The following is a 26,195-nucleotide window of genomic DNA, read 5'->3' as shown; positions in this document are numbered from 1 at the left end:
GTACGTTTTGAATTTAAAGCTTTCAATGTGTAACGGTCACCATCCAATACTTCAACTACTTTAAACGGCCCTTTAAACTTCGTATCTAATTTCGCTTGATTACGCTCTTCGTTTTAATGTGTGGACGAGCTCACAGCCCACCTGGTGTTAAGTGGTTACTGGAACCCATAGACATCCATAACGTAAACGCACCACACACCTTGAGATAGAAGTTCTAAGGTCTCAGTATAGTTACAACCGCTGCCCCACCCTTCAAACCGAAATACACCACTGCTTCACGGCAGAAATAGGCAGGGTTGTACAGGATGGTACCCGTGCGGTCGATGGCACTATACGGAGCACCCGTCTGGTGCCACGTCCTTACCCCCGAGAACGTCGCCGCGCTGCGACGCCGGCAGCGCGCGATCGCAGTCAGAGTTATTCAAGGATACCTCACAGTCTCCTACGAGGCGGCGCGCCCTAGCGCAAGTGCAGCCGGAGCGCGGGGGCTCCAATCTCGGCAGTCCGTTCTGGAGCCGTGGTCTCGTCGTTTGGCGGACCCGTCGGCCAGCCTCCGTACCGTCGAGGCGATCTGCCCGGTTCTCGCGGACTGGGTGGGCCACGACCGCGGAAGTCTCACCTCCGGCTACCTGTGCAGACTCACAAGACATTTTACCACCATGCAAACTTCTTACCGCAACAAATCTTACCAGCCACCACGCAAACTACAATTTGACGGGTTTTACCTCTCCTACACGATGTTACTCCCACACTGAGGAAGCCAACCGCGAACACTTGTCAGGCACGCACAAGCAAGCACTTCCCGAACCGGAACCCGAACACCGCCGCATCGCCAGACACGAATGCACCGGACGTCTTATCTTACAGGTCACGACGACTTCAGATGTGTCAATTTTTCTTCCCCACGGAAACTTGCTTGCTTTCTTGTTTGCTTGCTTGCTGGAGCCCGAAGTCATCGAATGTGTAGTGTTATTGGTATTGCATCTAGTAGATTCTAAAGTTTCAGCGACAATTCACAGTCTCATGTCCTGGTTTACTGCACTAGTGCCATGTAGCTCTAGCAGTAGGCTTAAAACGATTCGTGTCGGAACTACCCACTCGTCATGACAGATCCATTATTGCGATCGAACTTTCACTTGAGACTTGCACTTGCCTGTATTTCTTGAAATAGCTTGTTACGTGTTGTATTTCCGCTAGTAAATGCCATGTGATGAAGTCGACAGTCAAACTGGGCAACATGAGCCAGAACGTAAGATTTGACGATTTCTTCGTGGCTCAGATCTTCCATCGAGGTAACAGAGACGTTATTATACGACTTGCGTATGCTGCATTCATGCTCACCACTACTGGTACTCACTAGTATTCTGATCTGCATCATGTTTTTCTGCTGTACTTCGAACATGTTCAAACACGTCACGCCAGTGAGAGTAGAGTCCTGATCTCACTTCTGATGTTGGCACATGTCAGGGATGGCTGAGCGGTAGGTTCCGTCATCACTCGTATTTGATTGAACTCAGTTTAGTCAATAAAACTTTTTGAATAATAATTATTGAAACTCACCACACAAAATTCACAATGACAGGGTAAACCGACAGTTTCGTTGCACATACCGACAGACCGACTGACTGACTGACTGACTGTCAGAGACTCACTGCTGAGACGGACGGAATCACTGTCTGACACGAATGCCACGACTCTGTCCACGTACCGCCATTTTATACTGTGGCGTTACGGAGTCTACCCTTCATTTTGTGATATTTATCAAAACAACATTTCATCATTTAAAATAATAATCAAAACCACCGTCTTAATATTACTAAAAGTCGTTATCCACGACATATGTATATATCAATTATGCTTACAAATAGTTTGGCACGAAATTTATTTCGTGATAATACGCCTAAAATTAAAAGTTTACTAGATTTTAATGCGAAAATGAATTAACACCGTGGACATATAGTAAAATATGTATACATATTTTAATTCGCATAGAAGTACAATGTACATTTTACGTTTTCAAACAATTTTAAATGCTTTTTAATATCGAGATTCCACTTTCATATATGAACGAACGCCAAGCGAAAAGGAAGTTATCAATAAAACCGGTCACAGTGTTCGCGCAGTTCAAAGAACACCCGTGAGTGATAAAAATAAAGTTTATTGCCTTGTAAATATCCTCAGAACGGACATAAATGGTTGACGCGTCCCCTGTCGTAGCTTGGATACTGTCACAGTGAAACTAGCTTTATAAAATATTTCCGGTTTCATCATTACAAACGAAAAGAAATAGAATTGAATACTAACGTTTTAGTTCTTCTTCCTTTTTTTTTATTGCTTAGATGGTTGGACGAGCTCACAGCCCACCTGATGTTAAGTGGTTACTGGAGCCCATAGACATCTACAACGTAAATGCGCCACCCACCTTGAGATATAAGTTCTAAGGTCTCAGTATAGTTACAACGGCTGCCCCACCCTTCAAACTTCCTATTCGTACACTCTTGACAGGGTGGTCGTGGTCATGCATCAGTCGGATCCTGCGATACCGATGCTCTCGCGATGCGACGCTATGTGACACGGTGTTTCGCTGAGTGAGTGCAATCGTTTATGTTGGAGTGAGTCACAGATTTTATGAGGTCGGTCCATCGTGTTGGAGATCGTCCGCGAGATCTTTTACCCTCGAATTTCCCTTGCACCACCAACCGCTCAATAGAGTCCTCATTGCGAGTGATGTGCCCGAAGAACTTGAGGATTCGTATTTGGAATATTTTGGAACGTTTTAGTTACGCAAATGCAAATTCAAATATTCATTGAGTAGGTACCCATATTTTAGAATTTCACAGCTAGTAGCGTAATTAGTTGGATAGAACCATGAACCAACACTACGCATGTATTTCGAGTTATTTGGAGAAATTTCCAGAAAGAGAAGCAGCAATTTAGATAGGCTGCTACAATCTAGAAAAGGTAACAATCTGCGTCCTCAGTCCTCGATACCATCCATCCAGCCAAATGCAGACTGAGCTGACGCAAGATAGTCCATTAGAAAGTTATTCAGAAAGGCTACGACCCCCAGAATTGGAGATTACTGACACAAGGAGGAGCGTCATCAAAACAAAAGTCCAAGAATAAATCAAACTGATAAATGCATTCAGTGTTGGCGACTGCAAAACAAACATGAATGAATATTTTAAATTTGGATTGCACTACTATTTTTTACCGCTCTAGAGTGGCTTATTGTTAGGCCTGAGCTAGCTCACGGCCCACGGCGTGTTAAATAGTTATTCTAACTGACAGACTGGACAGCGCCAATCCCGCCATCGAATTTTAATAGACAAATATTGCCCTCCAAGCGTGGTTTACTGGTGGTAGGGCATTCTGTGAGTCTAGGTACCATCACCTTGCCCATTTCTGTGGTGGAGCAATAATGAGTTTCGATTTGAAAGGCGGTGAAGCCGTTGTACTGTAAAAACTGGGACCTTAGAACTCATGTCTCAAGGTGGGTTCCGGGATTTACGTTGTAGATGTCCATGGGCTCCGGTTAATACTTAACCAGACAATCTCTTCCACCAATCTAAGCCATAAAAAACACCTAGTCTAGCGAAATATATAAATGAAATTATGTTACCAGAGCGTGTTTTCCTTGAAACGATTGAATTCATTTTATAAAATAATTCAGTAATTTTTAACTCCTGAATATGTTCAAACAAAAACTAATGAGATTTTTGATTTGTAATACGTATTAGAAATAGATATAGAAAACGTTTTCTTTATACAAAGAGATTAACATATTTTCTTTCGTATATACTATATATAGAAGCGCCGGCATTTCGCAGAAGGATAGAGTTAAAAATATCATGTTCCTAATTTCCAATTAAACCCTAGTAGGTCGGATTCTATTCTGGATTCCGGGTACCGAAGATCGTTTGACATATGATACGGGATTGATGCGAAGCGTGAAATCGTGAACGCCGATAATTCTCCTTTTCTTATGTCGGCATTGATTATTTTTTATTAAGCTTGCTTATTAGGCATTTAACACTTGGGTATATGCACTTAGCTGCCAAATTAATCATGGGATATACGGTTAAAATATATGTTGTAATTATATGTATATGCATTGGGAGGATAAATCCTAGCCGAGTCCAGCCAAAGCAAACCGAATAGCTAAACTAAAATCAGGGTAATTACTAAAAAATATGTTGAATATTTAGAAAAAAAAAACCCCGCTTATATGGATTAATGGTATTGAACAAAATAAACAATCAATAGAATCAATCTTTTTAATCATTTTACGGTTACGTCCTCAGCTAAACAATTAAATTTATTTATATAATTTTTGGAATCAGTCCGCAATATTCTCAAGAATCATCATTCAATTTTCGAATTCATGTAATAAATTTGTAATTCTTAAAAGACATACAACATAAGCCATCGCTTACGCTGTTTTAAAATTAGAACACTGATAAAATAATATCCATAAAATTCCTTCCGAATATCCGACGAGCCAAACTTTTCAGATCTAACACGGTGAAAGCGACAGTAAACAGATGCCACAGCGTTCGGGTTGGTCCAGAGATAATATAGAGTTTACGATCAAAGAAACAGCATCCTCCACGCTCGTTCTAGATAAATTCAATTACGTAGTTTCTTTTAATGCAACGAAGTCGGTCCGTAAAGCCGAAATAATGAGGTCTCAGGTTAAATGATCGGAATGATAATATTATGTACTTACACATTGAATTGACTGACACACGCCACCAATCCGTTACGACTCTTTTATTAAAACGGCTCATATCTATTAATGCTAATGGAACAGGCAATACGTTGAAACACATACTGTAAAAATCTTGAAATCTTGAATCTTGGCTTACGAAAAAAAATGTATGATGAGATGTAAGTCATACATAGGTACTGTAGGTATGATTTAGGCTTAAGTTAATAATTATTGGTGTGTATTTTTTTTTCATACACTTTTAAGTTGGGGTGTAGTATTATAATTATGAAAATAATCGACTATGGTGTAATCAATATATAAGATAATTAGTATATTTGTGTCACAATGCTAATTTTTTTCATCAAGACACACCCTCATGAACGATTTCCACAAACGAATTATGAACGTTTTAATAAAAACTAGTGGTTCCGCAGTAGTCGAAATTCGACTATAATAAATTTAAATTATAAGTTTAACATTATGATGGTTCTATTGTCAAACACTACTACATACTTTATACTACCTATTATACTACTATATTATAATCACAGATTTTGCCAAAACTACACTATAGATAAATAATATTAAAGACAAACATTATTAATCTATTCTCAATTTGACCACAGACTATATTATTATACAATAACAAAAGTTTGACAATTGGAAAATAAACAAAGGGTATATTTATATGTATGTGTTGTATCAAATACATGGTAGGTGTGTAATATTTTTTTTATTGATTTAATGTATTTTTTATGCATAATTAAAAAAATATTAGCATTCTGCACTCCTCCTCTACATTCTCTATAAGTGTGGGAAATGTCATACTCGTCCGTCCGCGCTATTTTCGTAAAAAGGGGTACAACATTTTTGCTTCACGACTTAATATACAGATAAACCGGGTGAAATTCTAAATATTGCAGGGCGTAATGTAATGAGTTAACTCAAAAGGTTGTCTGTATGTATAACTGTAGGTACTTATTTATGGCGTTCCGATTTGAAGCCTGGTTTCAATCCAATTGGTTTGACCACTTTGACTTGTCTATGAGCTTCGGTAACCGCTTAACACCAGGTGGGTAACAACGCACTTGTTCACCCACCTAAGCAAAAAAAAGCTCACACTAGTTGCTTGCTATAAGCGCATAAACCCATCCTACGATGGTCTTTCTTTGTCAATCTATGTGCGCTAATTTAGAGCGACGTCTAAGTTACGTAATTCAAAACATACTTTGAAGTATATATATATCGACGCTTGAAAGGCAAAAGTGACTAAGCGACAATGCATGAACTTTACAGTAGACTAATTTAAAGTTGCAATACCTGAAAACAAAATTTATTTTAACGAATCTAGCTGTAGTAGAATCTAGCTAGTAGCTGTAAGATTGAAATTATTTTAATAGACCTAGATTTTTTTTTTTTTTATTGCGAAATATGCTTATTGCCTATCATTTATGTACAAAGCAGCTATTGTCGCTTAGTCACGTTTGCCTTTCAAGCGTCGATATGTATATACATTTACGGGAATATCAAAATGTATGCGGTTGTTATTTCAAAGCCACTTTGTTTATTTTGTGATAGTAGGCGCTTCTTGCTAGACGAGGCGAAGCGTTTCAAGTAACGAGATTCTGCGAAGGGCCCACCGCGGCTGGTAAACAGTTGAACGCGAAATCTATGAGGGTTATGGCGTAAGTTATAAGCGTATTGAAGATACAAAATCATTTAAGATTTTTTTTCATTCAATTCTAAATTCGTCGGTTGTCTAATTCTGTTTAAAGTTGGAAAGCAGAAAGAAAGAAGTGAAGCAGTAATGAGTTTCGGTTTGAAGGGTGGGTAGCCGTTGTAACTGTACTTGAGACCTTAGAACTTATATCTCAAGGTGGGTGGAGCATTTACGTCGTAGATGTCTGGGCTCCAGTAACCACTTAACACCAAGCGGCTATGAGCTTGTCCACACAACTAAACAGTACAAAAAAAAAAACAATAATATTAATTTTAGAAAAAAAAAGCTTAATTTTATTTGAAAATTCGAAATCCCTTTAATGAAACATGTTAATATAGTCTTTTATTTATGTCTCAGTCAATTTTCACAAAACCTTGTTACATGTAAAATTTCTTCGTCCTTTTTTGGCAACCATCTGTCATTTCCCCTTTTCTTTTTCTACTTCCTCCAAATAGGTTGAAGTCATTCTACCTAGATGACCTTATGGCCTATTTTAACGTTGGGGAATTCGTTTGGTGTGCCCTTTCGAGGAATGGTAACAGACCGAGTTACGTCGGATTCCGGCGCGTCCAGAGAAGAAGAGTCAGAAGAGGAACACTGAGGTCCTCCTCTTCTTCCAATTCCTGCCGGGAGACTACTCCTTGAGAAAGGAGCGCGAGGAGCACCCCAAGGCTACTTAGATGGCCTACTGGTGGCCTTTTTTAGTCGCCACACTTGTTTGGCCAATTAGTTATTTGGAAAGTTCGCTACTATTGTAATTTAGTTTAGCTTAGTAATTTAGTTACAGTTTATTTGTATTATGTTATTCGCATACGACAAACTCTTCTGCATGTGACTTGGACCACGACGTAAGTCTCAATATCAATTCGCACGCACTGCGGGCTCACGTGATTGAATTACACGAGTATATCTCGCCACGCAAATAAAATGTAAATGAAAACGATCATTCGTTTATTCGTAAACAGAAAAACAAGTTATCTATATATTAATACGTGAAGCAAAAACTTTGTATCCTTTTTTACGAAAATTGCGCAGACGGAGGAGTATGAAATTTTCCACACTTATAGAGAATATAGAGAAGAAGTGCACAATGCTAATTTTTTTTTTTAATTAATGCATAAAAGAGACATTAAATCAATAAAGAAAACATTACACACACTACATACCATGTATTTGACGCACACACGCATGCATACTATTTATTGTCAAACTTTTGTTCTTAACGTCTGTGGTCAAATTGGGAATAGATTAAATATAGTTTGTCTTTATAAATATTTTTTTATAGTGTAGCCTTGGCGAAATTTGTGATTATAGAAGTGTAAAATACAATCATAATAGTGTACAAACTTACAATTCCAATTAATTATAGTCGAATTTCGACTACTGCGGGACCTCTAGTAATACATAATTTAGTCTCACGTTCTGGGAATATCTGATCACTTTATAGTGATTGTTTTTGTTAAATTTTATGGGCAGAAGATTTAAACGATAACTTTTATTTTATTATTATCAATATCGTCGTCCATAATTATTATATTTTTTTTTTTGTATCTCAGGATTGTGGACAAGATAGGACTATAATATAAGATCTAAGGTCTCAAGTAACTTTTAATGTTGGAAAGTATAGATTTTAAAATGCAGGGGAACACTATCCGAGATATCTTTAGGTTAGAATGGAAGGGGATAGAAAGAGTTTTTGAACATACTTACTGGTGGTAGGACCTCTTGTGAGTCCGCGCGGGTTTATACCACCGCCCCGCCTATTTATGCCGTGAAGCAGTAATGCGTTTCGGTCTGAAGGGTAGGGCAGCCGTTGTAACTATACTGAGATCTTAGAACTTATATCTCAAGGTGGGTGACGCATTTACGTTGTAGATGTCTATGGGCTCCAGTAACCTCTTAACACCAGGGCTGTGAGCTCGTTAGCCCATCTAAGCAATAAAAAATCACAACCACAACCATAAAGTTAAAGATATACAGCAATGAACATCAGTATTACTATAAACCTTGTCCCTACAGCTTCAACGACCATTGAAGAAATTACTTGAGCTATAACAGTACTTAAAGCATCTTTAATTTATGTTATAGTCTAGGATTAGTTTTATTGGATTCATAGATTTTTTATTGCTCTTCAAGGCAAGTGAGTATCAGACCTATCTGACGGCAAGCACTCAACGTCCCTCAGGTAAATCAACGATGTCAGGGGCACAGACAAGTCGCTGTCTACTGCTAAGATAATAGAATATATTTTAGAGGTCAAGCTTCTACTTCTAAAATATATTCGTCGATTTGAAGTTGTCGTGGCCTAAAGGATAAGGCGTCTTCCACGGTGAAGAAATAATATCGTGTTATAAAAATCAAACCCGCAAAAATATAATGTGCGTAATAACTGGTGGGACGTCTAGTGAGTCCGCACGGATAGGTACCACCACCCTGCCTATTTCTGCCGTGATGCATTAATAAATACGTTTCGGTCTGAAGGGTGGGGCATTTTATACTTAGAGCTAATTTGTCATTACAGAATATAAACAATTTTATCGCTACCAAAAACTAGTGAATTTTCATCATAAAACTTCAATTTACCTTCTTGATGTCCACCAAGTATTTTAATTTATTTTATAATTGGTGACCATTTTTATATTTTAAAAATTTTTGAATTTCAAGCTTTATTGAAGTTTTTTTTTTATATTAAAGCTGTTATTTTTATCATTTTATAAGGCATTTTACTGGGCTTACATCACAATTAAATTGTCTAAAAAGCAGATTTACTCTTAGGTTCAGCAGCATTAAGGGTACCCTATATGAACGTGGGTCGCATACGCAATTAAGCAATTAAGATAAATTAATATTGAGATCTCGACCCACGTACAAACCTTACGATAGTCGTATTAGATATGTAAGCTTTCAAATTAATATTGTTATTCTTTGTGTTTGTAGAATTAATTTTTAAATGATTAGCATTCAATCAACCTCTCCATAGGATTTTATGAGCTCAGTGTGTTCGTCTTCAAATAAGATTTAATTCCTCTATTCCTTCTTAAGTCTTATTAAGTTAGTTTGACTAGTATTATTGATTTTCATGAAGGACAAAGATCAGCTAGGAAGTTTTTCTATTATTGCTAATATGATTGGACGGTCTCACGAAATGCTTTACGGCAGAAATAGGCAGGGGGAGGTGACTTAACATGACGACATGCCTATTTTAAAGCCCACTGAGTTTCTCGCCGGATCTTCTCAGTCGGTCCCGATTCCGATTCGGTGGTAGATTCTGCGAAGCACTGCTTTTGCTAGGGCTAGTGTTAGCAAATTCTCACAAGTTGAAACCGTGAGCTCACCTACCCGTCCGGGCATAGCTGGAATAGGCTTTCAGGCTACCAGCCAATAAATAGGTAGGGAAAAATAAATTTTATTTTAAAACTAGGTGATCCGGCGAACTTTGTTCCGCCTTAGAGGCAATAAATGAGCAGACTGATTTTATCAAGGTAAATTTTTTATTTGGATAATTAATGTTAATTAAAAAAGCAAGTATTTTAATGATATTTTATTGGCCATGTATTTTAGTTGTTATTGGAGTTTACTCCTTAAGAACCGATTTACATATATAGGCCCGGGGTATGAAAATTATGGGGACCAAAATCGTACTAGAGAGTATAGCATGTCACACGAAATGCGTTATGCGCCTGATTGGCTCCTGATTGGCCAATCAGGAGCCAACGCGCGGCCGCGTTATCGCAGGTGACGCCGGGCTGCTGCGCCGGCAGTCCGCCACAAAGCCTCGTACTGATCGCGCGTTTCTCTCATTATTGGAGTTTACTCCTTAAGAATCGATTTACATATATAGGCCCGGGGTATGAAAATTATGGGGACCAAAATCGTACTAGAGAGTATAGCATGTCACACGAAATGCGTTATGCGCCTGATTGGCTCCTGATTGCGTGATGCGTGCGCGCGCCAATCAGGAGCCAACGCGCGGCCGCGTTATCGCAGGTGACGCCGGGCTGCTGCGCCGGCAGTCCGCCACAAAGCCTCGTACTGATCGCGCGTTTCTCTCATTATTGTATTTTCATATATTTGTTAGTCGTTTGTTTTGTGTCTCGTTAATTTGTTAATAATCTGTAGTGTATCGTGTTGTCGTAATATAGAACTATTTCTCGTATTGTTTCGTTTAATTTACCGACATCGTTTTGCTTGTGGCCGGACGCCGTTCGGGTTCGATTCCTGAACGTATCAACTGTTAGTGGGTTGATACCCGAATATAACCCGCTACAAATCATTTATTAATAAAGCTTATTAAATATAAACAATTCCTTCTATCAGTGAATGGACAACTTATATATTAATTGTAAAAGTGAATTATATAGACTTACTTAATTACCGCATCCACGTGTTCCGCAACTCCCGGATCATTCTCACTAGAATACGTAACTTCCATATTTTACTGTATTCAACTGACACAAATTTATATTTATATCCAGTAAACTCCAGTCGTGCGTCGGAGCGGACACACACACTTTTTTATTATTATATTTTCTTGTTCTTCTTCAGTCCTTTCACTCGCAATGTTTCGAATCCTAGTTGCATTACGGCTTCGTCGGGAAAGATTTGATCGTGTTGGTCCCGACATGGCTTCTTAATGATTACCTATCTCGGCACAATAAGCTAATAGAAACTCGAAACAAACAGATCAACCGGTCAACTTCAAAATTCTACTATAATTAACCATAGACTACATTACGTTTAGCATTTTTTTTTTTTTTTTTTTATTGCCCTTGTAGGCAGACGAGCATACGGCCCACCTGATGGTGAGTGGTTACCGTCGCCCATGGACTTCAGCAATGCCAGGGGCAGAGCCAAGCCGCTGCCTACCGTCAGCTTACCACCGTTAGCTGTCAGTTGCTTTTTGTTATTCCGTATGAGTTGCGTTTTGTTTATACCACGTTGTATGTCACGTCCCACGGGAACGTGATAAAAATCCCACGTCCTTCTCCTGGTTCTAAGCTACCTCCCCACCAATTTTCAGCCAAATCAGTTCAGCCGTTCTTGAGTTATAGATAGTGTAACTAACACGATTTTCTTTTATATATATAGATTTTCTATTCCCTACTAATTGAATACGCCATCGTTGTCAACAGACCGATAGCGCTGTCAATGTATTTCTATTGTAAACAGGAAATTGGACACCAGATCTGTGTATTTTACAATTTATAGCGGTGTGTTAACTTAAACATATGAAATACATTACTTGTTATGATAATTAGAGAGTCTTTGGTTATTTTACAAGAATTTCTGGAGTAAATAAATCATAGCTTCCTGTGAGTTGTAAAAAGATTATGTAAGCCTAAATAATAACAGTTTGATACCATGTTTTTCACGTAATTTGAAGCTCCTTTTTTTTTGCTTAGATGGGTAGACGAGCTCACAGCCCACCTGATGTTAAGTGGTTACTGGAGCCCATGGACATCTACGACGTAAATACGCCACCCACCTTGAGATATAAGTTCTAAGATCTCAGTATAGTTACAACGGCTGCCCCACCCTTCAAAACGAAACGCATTACTGCTTCACGGCAGAAATAGGCAGGGCGGTGGTACCTACCCGCGCGGACTCACAAGAGGTCCTTCCACCAGTAATTACGCAAATTATAATTTCCTCCAATATTCGAATTTGATTCCAACAATTTCCAATCATTGTCATAATTTTATCTGAACTTTGATATGAGTCTTACGGTCATCAAGAAGCTAGCTTTGAATTTATTTAAGAAAGCGTATTTTTAAAAAGCAAAGTTTTTATAAACAATATATAATTCCGAAAATCTGTTCTTGTGACATACAACATGGCGAGGTTGTTGTGGGTTAGTACGTTTCCGCCACAAACCCATCATATGTTCCAGTTTCAATAGCATTAAAGTCCTAACCCTAATATAACTTCCAATACAATCAGTGGTGCAACATAAAATATACTAATAATATTAAATCTTTTCTTTATTATTTTCATTTTGGCTACAGTTTAAATGATGGGTTATTGGCGATTTAATAATTCGCTTGTATATTACCCTGAGGCCCGGCGCACACACTTAACGAGTGTGTGCGCCGGGCCTCGGTTCGCGAACTATGGAAAACATCTGCCAAGGCTTTAATAAGCAAGAATTCCACATGACCATGACTGCTCTGCCAAGAGCAACTGATTTTGATGATGATGAAGTAGATGACTTCTTTAAGAGGCTTTTCTGTATTTCAATAGCCGTCTGGTTTCAAATGTTCATACAAAGTCTTCCAATCACCATCATAATCTTTATAAATCGGTATTTATCGTTTGATAGTTCAATGAATTAACTAATTTACATTAACATGTATTCGTTTGAATAAATTGAGATATATTAATATCTTTCTACGATTTTAAAACTACTGATCACCCGCTTAAACAATAAATACCGTTTAATACGATTGTTCTCATATTTCTCTAGCGACACCCGGAGAGATTACATCCATTAAGGTGCTCTCACGTTAATAAAGCGGAAACGATTATGTCTTAAAAATACCACCAGAATTTGGAACCAACGCGTTGAGGACGCGTAAGCAGCTATGCGGTTATGTAAAATGTACTGACGTTACCAAGTTAATAAAAACGGCCGTCTGGTGTAGTGGTAAGTGACATGGTCACTACACAAGGGGGTCGCGGGTTCGAATCCCACCAAGGGAAGATATTTCTATGATAAATAGAAATGTCTTTTCCAGGGTTATGGATGTATATTAAATATACGTATGTGTATAATAAAAATCTTACATTTATATCCGTTATCTGGTACCTGTAACACAAGTTCTTTACGAACTTATCACGGGACCAGCTAACGTGGCGTGATTGTTAGTAAAAATATTTATTTATTTATATTTATATTTAATTATTAGGTTTCGATCCGCAGAAAAAAATACACTTATAGGGTCACTTTGTTAGCTATTCATCTATTTGTCCTACAATTTCGGCTGTTTTTCTGAGGTATGGATGACTATTGGTATCGAGTTAAAAGTGTTATCAAATAGAAACATTTACAATAGAAGGAAATTATAAAAATGTCAAGCTTCTGAGTCAACACAATGAATAGAAATATCCATATCCAAATGCCACGTATAAAAATAGCGCGCATTCCGTTGACCTACAATTATAAAAATTTCACTAGATAAGTTAGATCAGAGCACAAGCAAGGAAAAAAGTTTAAAACACTTTTGTATATTTGACACACAAAACGACCTTTTCCTGATTTCTAAATTTATATTACGTCGACCGCTGCGTAAAAAAGTATATGGAAGGTTTTTTTTTTACTGCAAAATGATGTCCTTTTGTGCTTAATTGTCTATATTTATATGACTCGCCCAACATATGAACAATATTAGTTCTGGATGGCTACACAGCCTACGAAAACTCTCAGCCAACCAACCAACCAACCATTGATTACACCAACAATCTTTGTGGTGCGACTTTTACTCAAGACCTTTCGGTTTTTAACGTTCATTTTGACTACGGGCTTTCTGTTACTTTTATTAACAGCTTTTATTTATTAACAGTATTTTGTGACACCTTTAAAATTTATTCTATTATTTTGATTCATTTTACAGCACGCTAACCCGCTAAGTTTATGAACAAAGCCGCAGCTTAACACGTCACGATTTTATGTGGGCGAGTGACGCCTGTCTTTCCCACATATCACTGACACCCACAGAAAGGCACCAACATAGTAATAATCGTCAAGTAAATTTTATTGACCTTTGTGCTTTATGACTTAGAGTCCTTTTTCTACAATCACACATTTTCACATTTGACAATAATGGATACTTCCTTTACTTTGAGATTACTTTTGTTGTAATCTATATTATTATATTAATAGGTGAAGCAAAAACTTTGTATCTCTTTTTACGACAATTGCGCGAACGGAGGAGTATGAAATTTTGCACACTTATAGAGAAAATAGAGAAGAAGTGCACAATGCTAATATTTTTTTAAAATAATGCATAAAGGATACATTAAATCAATAAAGAAAACATTACACATTTACCGTGTATTTGACACACACACACGCATGCGTTCTGTTCGTTTATTGTCAAACTTTTCTTATTGCATAAAGTCTGTGGTCAAATTGAGAGTAGAATAAATATTGTTTGTCTTTATTAGGTAATATTTGTCTAAGGTGTAGATTATAGAAGTATAAATAGTCTTTGACAATAGAATCATATTAGTGTACAGAGCTATAATTTCAATTAATTATAGTCGAATTTTGACTACCGTGGGACCACTAGTAAATCATTAAATATTGGAAGCGTCTATGACGTAATGCGTAAAACGCCTGCTGGACTCAACGAAGTACAAATCTTGTGACGGGTACCGTATTAAAGGAATATCATATAACAAAAATTAAGGCTGCATTACACAATTTTGACCGTCTATTGAGACAAGAAAGGCTAGTTCACATTTTGTAGCCTATAAAACAAATTCAAGACGCCTTAAATCTTCCTTAGACAGTTGATTCTAACTAAATGCTCAGCGAAGCGATGTTGGATTGTTCCCATGGGCGTGATGCGAACGCACTTGTAACGACTTATACTTTTCCGCCCACCCACAAATTAGTAAAGGACAACATTAATTTAGGAAATAGGAAGTCGTTAATCACCGTCAGTATTGATTGTAAATTAGGTTTAGCGTCAGACAATGAAACCAAAACCCCAACAAAATGACTGTTTATGCCAAGTTCACAGTGAATGTTTTAATAACATTTTGGGATCTAATTATGGATAAAGTCTATACGATAAATGATCTCACTGAGACTACAATCTTATACCTTTAAACGAGCAGTAGTCGAAATTCGACTATAATTAATTGGAATTGTAAGTTTGTGCACTATTATGATTGTATTTTATACTACTATAATCACAAATTTCGCCAAGACTACACTATAAAAAATTTAACAAAGACAAACAATATTTAATCTATTCTCAATTTGACAGCAGACGTCAAGAACAAAAGTTTGACAATAAATAGTATGCATGCGTGTGTGCGTCAAATACATGGTCTGTAGTGTGTGTAATGTTTTCTTTATTGATTTAATGTATCTTTTATGCATTATTTAAAAAATATATTAGCATTGTGCACTTCTCTATATTCTCTATAAGTGTGGAAAATTTCATACTCCTCCGTCCCCGCAATTTTCGTAAAAAGGGATACAAAGTTTTTGCTTCGCGTATTAATATATAGATATAATCTGAATCTCGGAAACGGCTTCAACGATTTTCATAAAATTTAGTATACAGGGGATTTCGGGGGCGATAAATCGATCTAGCTACGATTTATTTTCAGAAAATGTTGTTTTATTCGTGTTTTCAATAATCAACTCTTCCCGACATCTATTGGCGAATAATAATACTATTTTCCTTAATTGAGGGCAACTAACCGCTTTAAAAACACAACAAGATGGCGTTATCAAAAAAAAAAAAAAACGAGTAAAGCTCGGTCATCATCTAGTCATTCATTATTAGTATAATAATTATAATTCTTCTGCACGTGTTTTTGTTACTGAACTCCTCCTTAATGGCTGGATCGATTTTGATTTATTGTTTTGTGTGTGTTTGAGTACGGCTTAGATTTACGACTGGACCCGTTAGGTAGCGCTGCAATTGGATTGTAGGTTTATTTATTTATTTTCGGAGCATGCTAGCGTATGTTAGTGGCCTTTTCCTACAGTACTCACTGCGATTAAGCCCAGCTCAATTTCATTTGGTGTGAAATGTTGCTAAAACTTGTACTATCTATTGTGAAAGCCTCATATTTGATTGAAGTTTATAAAGGTAGGATTACTTGTGGTCCGGAGGCCCTTTCAGTTTCACTGGGACAGATAGGCAAGCAAAGGCTCAGGAGGGATGGAATTTGTTAACAGCTGCCCGAGCGCCTCTGGTTTTTTTTTCTACCTAAGCTGATTGGTAAGATAGCTAGATAGCCTTGAGAGGCTATTTCAGCGTAACCTTAACTAGTAGGTGAGCTCACGCGGCTCAAGCCTGACGACGCTGCTAACACGAACCCTAGCAAGAGCCGTGATTCGCAGAATCTCCCACCGGATCGAAAACGCGACCCACTGAGAAGATCCGGCGAGAAACTTAGAAGGCTCGAGCGCCTCTGAAGGAGACCTAACAACTCAAGGGCAGTTTCTTCGCGAATGAGACGCAAAACAGTACTCTTCCGTAAAATATGTTATAGTTTACAAACATCGGACGGGATCAACCTTTTTAGGAGACTTTCGAAGTATTAGAGATGCCCGGTGTATTCATATACGAACATGCAAATATGACATTTACTGGCTCCAGATACGATCTCTTTCATGTTGTCGCGTCCCGTGCAGCGGTGGAGTTGATTTGTTAAAGCCAGTGCCACCTTCCCCTAAACATTTTTTGTATTCTGACTCCGCCAGGGGATCGGAAGCTCTTGTCGAAAATCAACGAAGGACTTGCTTAGCGATTTTTACTCCCAGTACTAAACTTGATAATTCTAATACGTGAAGATACTGAATTAAATACAAAAAAAAAAGATTTTTTTTTAGTTGCGATTATAGGATAAGTGCTCATTAAACACGTGTTCATGAATGACAAAGGCATAAAGTTCTGTAATGAAATAAATTTTGAAATTTTCGTTTTGACTGTCAACGTAATGAACCTACATCTAGGTATTATAAGAATACTCACATTAAAATAAATAGCGGGTCTAACTGTTTAAAATATTGGTATAACACAGGTACATCGTCGTGGCCCAACGGATAAGACGTCCGGTGCATTCGTGTTGAGCGGTGCAACGGTGTTCGAATCTCAGGCGGTTACCAATTTTTCTAATGAAATACGTACTCAATAAATGTTCACGATTGACTTCCACGGTGAAGGAATAACATCGTGTAATTAAAATGAACCCGCAAAATTAGAATTTGCGTAATTACTGGTGGTAGGGCCTCTTGTGAGTCCGCGCGGGTAAGTACCACCACTCTGCCTATTTCTGCCGTGAAGCAGTAATGCGTTTCGGTTTGAAGGGTGGGGCAGCCGTTGTAACTATACTTGAGACCTTAGAACTTATATCTCAAGGTGGGTGGCGCATTTACGTTGTGGATGTCTATGGGCTCCAGTAACCACTTAACACCGGGTGGGCCGTGAGGTCGTCCACCCATCCAAGCAATAAAAAAAAACATACTAACATGCGTATGGAGTTAATAAAAAATGTGCATTAAAAACGCTATTATTCAATAGGCTTTTCCCAATATTTCCTTATTCCCAATATTTAGACGCTGTTGCTGGCGTTACGATCACGTGTAGGCTGATTAATAAACGAGCCTATATATATGTAGGATTGGTAATAATGGAATGTATCAAAAGAGTGTGGAACGGAGCGTTAAGATGTGGGTGAGAGAAAACGCAAAGACAGGGACAAGAGAATGACAGAGAGAATGACAGAGAAAAGAAAGATGGCGAAGACTGTTAAAAAATGAGCAAGGCGTAATAAAAGTGTTAATTAATTTTCAACTTATTATTATAACAGAAGATTTTGAAACAGTGGAAGTTTTATTTAATGCGCTGCAATCCCTATTCTACATATTTTATATATTATTCTTATAATTGAAAATGCAGAAGGTGATTTTATAAAATAATTGTTTTTATTTTATTTTTAACAGGCGGAGGAACTAAACACGCTGGTGGGAGATGCTTTCCGAATGGCGTTCGCGTCGCAGCTTCAGCCCTCTGCACCATTATGGGTGAGTTACAACATATTGAGCAATGAATACTACAAAATTTTAACGAACTAGTGGTCCCGCGGTAGTCGAAATTCGATTATAATTAATTGAATTATAAGTTTGACCATTATTATGGTTCTATTGTCAAATTATATAATCACAGATTTCGCCAAGACTACACTTTAGGCAAATGTTAATGAAGATAAACAATATTTAATCTATTCTCAATTTGATCACAGACTATAAGCAATAAGAAAAGTTTGACAATATACAAACAATATGGCTGCGTGTGTGTGTCAAATACATGGTAATGTGTGTAATGTTTTCTTTATTAATTTAATGTATATTTTATGCATTATTTTAAAAAAATATGAGCTTTCTGCACTTCTTCTCTATATTCTTTATAAGTGTGGGAAATTTCATACTGCTGCGTCTGCGTAGTTTTCGTAAAAAGGGGCATAAAATGTTTACTTCCGTTTTAATATATAGGTAACAAGCTAAAATAATTTAAATGGAACCACATGAAAGCGTCAGCTTTCAAATGGATTCATCAAAATCGGTCCAACTAAACCACACATAAAAATATAGACGAATTGAGAACATACAATTCAGATTTCGGAATCATGTCCCAATGGCAACGGTCTTTACGTTGAGTTTTTTTTTTTGAACTCCAATAACTACTTAACACCTCTGCCTATTAATAGCTAAAAGAACGTAAACCACAAATCGAAGAATCTAATAGCCGGATATGAAATTCGTAAAATACCATAATTCTCTCAGAAAACGTTCCGGACATCGACACCCTATTTATTGTTTTAAACGGGTATTCAGTAAAAACTACCAAGCTACTGTTTAAACACGGGCTGTGCTTAGTTATGCGTAGAGATGACCGTGCGGCTGAGAAGAGCTCAACTTGAGAATTCAAGAATTCTAATATTTTACTTTCAGTCTTGTAAACTTAAAATAAAGGATTTTTCAATCTACTTCTTCTAATATAGTAGATAAATAAGTTAAGTGGCTTTCTTTCTCCGTGTCCATCTGTTGTGTTTGGTATATAATATTGAGTTAAAAGTTTGTATAGTTGTCGTCAGAAGTTTCCGGAATACATCTGGTATAGTACCAATAAAGTGCAATAAAACACGAGTAGTTTCAACTACTGAATTGATTTCATAATTAGAGATTTCGTAATTCAAGTGGATTTCGTAATTAATTTCATAATTTTATATTTCATGCGGTAATCAAAGCGAAATGTAGTTTTATTGTACTTAAATATTTATTTTCAGCACGCAGAATGTGCTGTTCCTGATTGATACGTCGCCGCGTCGGTTGTATTTCGATGCCTCCAATGAACACTACTCTGACTGAAAAATTTTGAAATTTTCGTTTTTCACGCAAATCGCTTCACTATTTTAAAAGTATTACAAATTCATTATTGATGGGGTTCGAAGCAAGAGTAAATCAGCTAGTTACACAAGAAAAAACCATAAATATATCTGCAATAATAAAGATTTTACCAACTTTTTTCGTTTAAACTCTCCTCCTGTAAACCTACGAATTTGGAGTTAGAGTAAGTAGTGTTCATTGGAGGCATCGATTTGGAATGTTTAATATTGGGGATTTGTCGATTTATTGCTTGTTTGTTCGTGTTATAGTGTTAACACTTCGATTATCGGATTGCGCTGTTTTGGTACTTCAATGAAGCCTTGTTAGTTTTAGGGTCAACAAGGACAAACTTATTATAAAAAGCGAGCGAATGATTTGGTGAATTTTGTGTCCGTCTCTCCTGGAAGCGACATGTCGTCTCAATGGCCGTACGATTTATATAATTCACTCTTAGTTATAAATAATAAATAAATATTTACTAACAATCACGCCACGTTAACTGGTCCCGTGCTAAGTTCGTAAAGAACTTGTGTTACAGGTACCAGATCACGGAAATAAATGTAAGATTTTTATTATACACAAACATATATTTAATATACATCCATAACCCTAGAAAATTCATTTTATATTTATCAGACAAATATCTTCTCTTGGCGGGATTCGAACCCGCGACCCCCTTGTGTAGTAACCATGTCACTTACCACTACACCAGACCGCTCTTATTTAATGTGTCTCTATGAACTTTCTATAATTTTATTCATACTACAAAATAAATTAGCGAATATTGTGAGTAAATTATAAAAACAATAAAGAGATTATAAGTGTTATTAAACTCATTGGTATTTTTCTTTTATACTACCGTTTCTGATTCCTAGAAGTAGTATATTATTGTAGTGCCGTGTTACATGTTAACACTTAATTTAAATCCCGAATTATATGAAAAATACTCGAAAAACGTATTTTTAAAGTTATGGCGTTTCTTTGGGTGACGTGATGTGTATATTATATGCGGTCTCTAATAACACAGTATCGAGCAATATCCCGTTCACAGCGTATACTTCAAAGTCATTACGATAATCGTTTACTTTTAAAAGCTCTTAATAGTTTCGTCTTTATTTTTTTGTCAAACAATAATATTATAGTGTAATTTTTAAAGGAATCCGCTATCAGGTTTCTTTTTATTGCCCGTGTAACATCAGCAAAATCAGGGGCAGAACTAAGCGGCTGCCTAGCGCTAAATACTCTCCACAAGCCTTGTTAGAAGAAAGACATGGAAATACACTGGAAGGGAGGTCATTCCAAAGCCGGATGGTACGTAGCAAAAGAGATATCTGGAAACGCACTGTGGGTGAACGCAGTGGCTCCAGGTAGTATGGATGCACTCTACTCCGGTGGCGGGTTATGCGATAGTAAAAACGAAATGATGGTATCATCTCAAGCAATTCCTCAGAGCACTCCCAGAGCTTTCAAACGATCGTTGAGAATGGGATTATCGACAATCCGGACCGCGGGTCGTGGGGTCGATTCTAACATCGGAAATAATTTTAAAGGTATCTATATATTAATACGTGAAGCAAAAACTTTGTATCCATTTTTATGAAAATTGCGCGGACGGAGAAGTATGAAATTTTCCACACTTATAGAGAATATAGAGAAGAAGTGCACAATGCTAATATTTTTTTTAAATAATGCATAAAAGATACATTAAATCAATAAAGAAAACATTACACAAACTACAAACTTTTGTTCTTGGCGTCTGTTGTCAAATTGAGAATAGATTAAATATTGTTTGCCTTTGTTAATATTTTTTATAGTGTAGTCTTGGCGAAATTTGTGATTATAGAAGTATAAAATACAATCATAATAGTGTACAAACCTCTAGTACCTCTAGGGACCTCTAGTATTAAGTAATTATGTATATCAATGTATATGGTTCCCATAATACAGCGTTTAACACCTTATATTTTAAATGCCATAGCTAATAAAAAGTTATTAGAATAGGTATCTGTTATAACACGCTTCTTAAATGCAAATATGTACTTTGAATTTGGATACATATTTTTACTAAACTATCGTGAATGTTAACATGTGCAATACATGTACAAAACAAATTTTTTATACAATAAAACATTCAACAATAACTCAACACTAAATCCTCTGTATCATAAAGTTTTATCTGTATTTTTAAACTCTTGTCAACTTCAAAAGACAACCATGTCTTCTTTGAAATAGAGATTACTTTTATATGCTCAATAACTCAAAAATCTTTAAGCATACTCCTAAAATGATATTCATCTTTATCTCATTAACGTAGAGTTCAAAATTCTTCAGTTGCAACATGTACCCACTGTGCATATATTGAGTGATTTATTACAGTTAGTCCTCTGCCTACTACCGCGTTTCCCTGTTATTATGACAACCCCGTGATTTGTGGTACTTTAGAAGTGGCATTCTTTTGTTTTTAACTCTTCGTGTCTTGAAGGAGACAAGTTTTATACCATTTTATACCGCTGTTCATACATTATGTGCTAATAATACAAGATTTGTTAGTAGCAAATTAAGAATTAAGAGACAGTGTTGTGTGATACGTCCTGCTTATTTTTGGGGTGTAGTAATTTTGTGGCGCAGATTAGTTCTTATTCCAATGACATATGAATCAAGGTAGCGCGGCATGCTCTTGTTACTAGCGGCCTCCAGTAACATCAGCGGGCTTAAGTCATGCTTAAGTTAACACTTTGTGTGTAGTTGGAACAGCCCTCTTAGCGGCAAACGTAGGCAAACGTTTCAACTCCATATAAATTTGAGTTAACTTTTACGCTATCGAGAACGTTAAAATACTCACACCAAGCATACTGGTCATTTACTGTTTGTATGAGGTCTACTCAGATTTAATAGCAATTATTTATCAAAACTAATGTGATGACTGTCTGTTGTATTGTAAGCTAATTTTGATTTATTTGAATTTTTAGCAGAAATAAAAGTAAATAACGAATATATTCTTGAGTGCACCTACGAGATGGCAGGCACTCAACTTTATTACAATTAAATCAACCCTTACGTAGCCCCATTAAAGTCCAATGTTCCTTAAAACGAAATTTCTTCCTCAAAACTAATAAAAGTTAATGAGGCCGTTCTGTTTGCTCACGACTTGATACCGTTGAAGCATATTTTATTGTGATAAAATTTACAAGCAAGCAAATATGCTGAACTAATTATGAAACCTTTTTTTAAATTGAAACCTTCCTTCTTAGTATTTGAAAATTATGATTGAAATATGTTTTTCAATTCAGATTGTCAATCAGTTAATATTCACTTAAAATTTGTCTTATCTGTAACAGCGGTACAATTAAGCTATCGGATTTTATATACAATTACCGAAAACGCCAAAGATAACAGATGTGTAAGTTCGCTCAGAGCCCAATTTATTACCAAGTAACCAATTATTAAACTCCAATCGGGAATCGAGGTCTTTCCAAATTCCAATCTTTTTATATCTTGATCTTTAAAGGGTTGGAGAGAAAAACCGCCTGACATCTTTGTGTCATGGGAAAACCCTATCCCCAAACACCACTCATATAGGTGGCCATGCGTCATGATAATCGCCTTATCGTTGCCGCCGCTGACTACTCCCCGAATCCTGATCACGCAGGAGCAAGTCACCGTCGTCGCCCTAGACACGTCCTTACGGATCCATCAGATCCAATAACTCTTGCATTAGATACTTTCAGCTCTAACACTAGGAGCAGCTTGAGGAACCCCGGTAACCGTACTCGTCGAACTCGACAAAGAGGTCGACGTGCAACCTAACCCATGCATCAGCCCGCTGAGTTTCTCACCGGATCTTCTCAGTGGGTCGCGATTCCGATCCGGTAGTAGATTCATTCGCGAAGCAATTGCTTTTGAGTTGTTAGGTCTCCTTCGGAGGCGCTCGGGCAGTTGTTAGCAAATCCCACCCCTCCTGGCTGAGCCTTTGCTCGCCCACCTGTCCTGGTGAAGCTGGAAAGGCCTTCGGGCCACCAGTAATCTTTCAATCATAAAAAAAAAAAACCACTCATATAAATTTCGCGAGTGTTTAGTGAATTTTATAAATATCCTTACCCGCTACCTAAGATGTCTAACCTTAATTTTCTAATGCGATAGCGCATTTACGGAAAGTTACAGCATAGCTTCTATCTCCTGTGTGTTTAGTGCGAGTTTCTTAACGTTTTCGATAGCGTAAAAGTTAACCTTTGTATGCAGTTGGAACAGCGCCCCTAGCGGCAAACGTTTTTTTATTTTATTTTTATTGCCCTTGTAGGCAGACGAGCATACGGCCCTCCTGATGGTGAGTGGTTACCGTCGCCCAAGGACTTCAGCAATGCCAGGGGCAGAACCAAGCTGCTGCCTACCGCTTAATACTCTCCACAAGCCTCGTTTGAAGAAGGACGTGTCATAGCGCTCGGGAAACACCGTGGAGGGGAGCTCATTCCATAGCCGGATGGTACGTGGCAAAAAATACCTCTGGAAACTGTGGATGACCGCAGTGGCTCGAGGTAGTATGGATGAACTTTACTCCGGTGGCGGGCGGTGCGATGGTAAAAACGAGATGCCGGTATCATCTCGAACAATTCCTCAGAGCACTCCCCGAGCAAACGTACGCAAACGATCCCATTCCATACAAATATGAGCTAACTTTTACGCTATAGAGAACGTTAAAAAACTCGCACTAAGCACACTGTACACAAGTTCTACATCGATTTTTTTTTTAGTTTGGTACACATTACGCAGTCAACAACGAAACAAAATCACTGTTCTAAAATGTTTTCTGTACTTTCTAAATGTGGAATCCGTCCCTCTGTCTCGATAATTAAATCCGAATTATTTCCATTCCTGGCTCGATGTTTTACTGCCGTTCCTCACGCCAATTCAGTCGACCTTGCCCTCTGTCACGCTCGCACAACGCCGATAATGCTATTTATGTCTCATTTCAACGGTAAAATTTACTTTCGGGCGGCAAGCCCATTACGAATGCCAAATTATAATGGAGCACGCTTGCTTTTAAATGCAAGTATTTTGAATGTTTTTTTTTTGTTTTTTCTATTCTACATGGTTTCTTTTGTTTAATTAAATGAATAATCGGCGTTTTTACGGGTTAACGAGCTCGTGACCAACATGACATTAAATAGGCAGCATTTTTTTTCCCCAAGCTATGCTGATAGCCTTGAGAGACTATTATAGCTTCACCCTAACGTTTATAGGCGAGCTCACGCGGTTCATGCCGGAGAGTTGCTAACACTGACCTAACAAGAGCAGTGCTTCGCAGAATCTACCACCGGATCGGAAACGCTAGTTAGCAACTTTTTAATTTGTAATATGTACGTATTTTAGTAGAAAAAATTAGTACCTGCTTGCGATATTTAAAATCTTCATAGTCACATTGTCCGACATGAGTGTATTTGTTGTAATTGTTTCACGGTTAAAGTAAAGAGAGTGGATTACAAATTTGGTAATGATAGTAAGATGTACTGTGAATCACAAATAAAATAAAAAAGTCCGGAAAACTTGTTTGTAAATTAACTTGAATATTTGTTAATTGTCCGCAATTATAAGCTCTACGTACACTAACTTGAAATTCGCAGTGAATCACATCCCTGCCTTCTATTTCATTAAGAACCGTTGCACAGCACTCAATAAAAATCTAAAATAAAAACCACATTTGTTTCAAAGTGAATTCCTCAAAATTTCCCATTATAATTTCGAATATTTAGCATGGTATATATTGAGCGTAAACTAAAATAGAAACTTGAATCTGTGACATTTAATTTTAGCACTAATATATTGTTTTAATATAGGCCCAGTCTGGCTTTAATTACTCGGTGCTCTCTCGCATTAATCTAAGCGAAATATGCGTGCAATATTATTGTAGGTACATATGTGCGAGAAAAGGCTGTTTTGCAAAACATACAAGCATGCAAAATATGTACATTGGAACAGTAAATACACACATAATTTAATTGTTGTTGATTTAAAACTCGATTATACTAAATTTTTTTTATATCTTAGACGGTTGAAAGGTTTCACTTCCACAGTTCATTGACATCCGATGTTAATTGTATAATGCGTTTCAAATAAGAATGTGCGCCATATTGTGACGTCATAGCTGTCAAATCGTAAAAATAGGTAAAGTTAGTAAAAAAGGTTTTTTTTTTTTAAATATTATGTAATTCATAATCAAAATCTCCGAGTTTGCCGATTCCACTCATTCCACTGCTTGAGTAGTAATCATCGTCGTCGCCCATCCATAGATTATAGGGCCCGACGTGTTGCAGCGTTGATTTTTAAATAGGTGGGGTTTCTTTTTATATAATCTAAATTCATGTTTAATTTACCTCGACCAGTACTCAACATATCAAGAAAATTATATAGGTGTGTATGGTTCATTAAAACAAGCATATTAATAGTATTCATAATTAGGCAAAAATTCACTAAAAAATAGAAGATTTTTTTTTATTGCTGTCCATACTTTTTTATCGAACTTTGACAGATCAAGGTCATTGACGTGCACATTCTTATTTGAAACGCACTATAACAACGGCTGCCCCACTCTTCGCACCAGAACGCATCAATGCTTCACGGCAGAAGTGGGCGGGGTA

General features: G+C 37.2%; 1 protein-coding gene and 1 long non-coding RNA gene across 3 annotated transcripts in view; both read left to right on the top strand.

Moving 5' to 3' along the window:
* Nucleotides 1-26,195, top strand: part of LOC101746412 (EGFR adapter protein) — a 132,776-nt gene that overhangs the window by 87,455 nt on the left and 19,126 nt on the right. For both annotated transcript variants that reach the window (XM_021353294.3, XM_012697266.4), the window contains one exon: nucleotides 18,121-18,201. In XM_021353294.3, coding sequence (XP_021208969.1) covers nucleotides 18,121-18,201 — 81 coding nt within the window. The remainder of the gene's footprint in view (nucleotides 1-18,120; nucleotides 18,202-26,195) is intronic.
* Nucleotides 22,871-25,119, top strand: LOC134199336 (uncharacterized). Its single transcript, XR_009973787.1, has 2 exons — nucleotides 22,871-22,963; nucleotides 24,801-25,119. It is a non-coding gene; the product is annotated as an uncharacterized LOC134199336 (long non-coding RNA).

This window comes from Bombyx mori, chromosome 9 (assembly GCF_030269925.1).
Source record: "Bombyx mori chromosome 9, ASM3026992v2".
NCBI classification, from domain to species: domain Eukaryota; kingdom Metazoa; phylum Arthropoda; class Insecta; order Lepidoptera; family Bombycidae; genus Bombyx; species Bombyx mori.
Note: the sequence above shows the minus strand (reverse complement) of the source record. Positions and strands in the feature narration are given on the sequence as shown.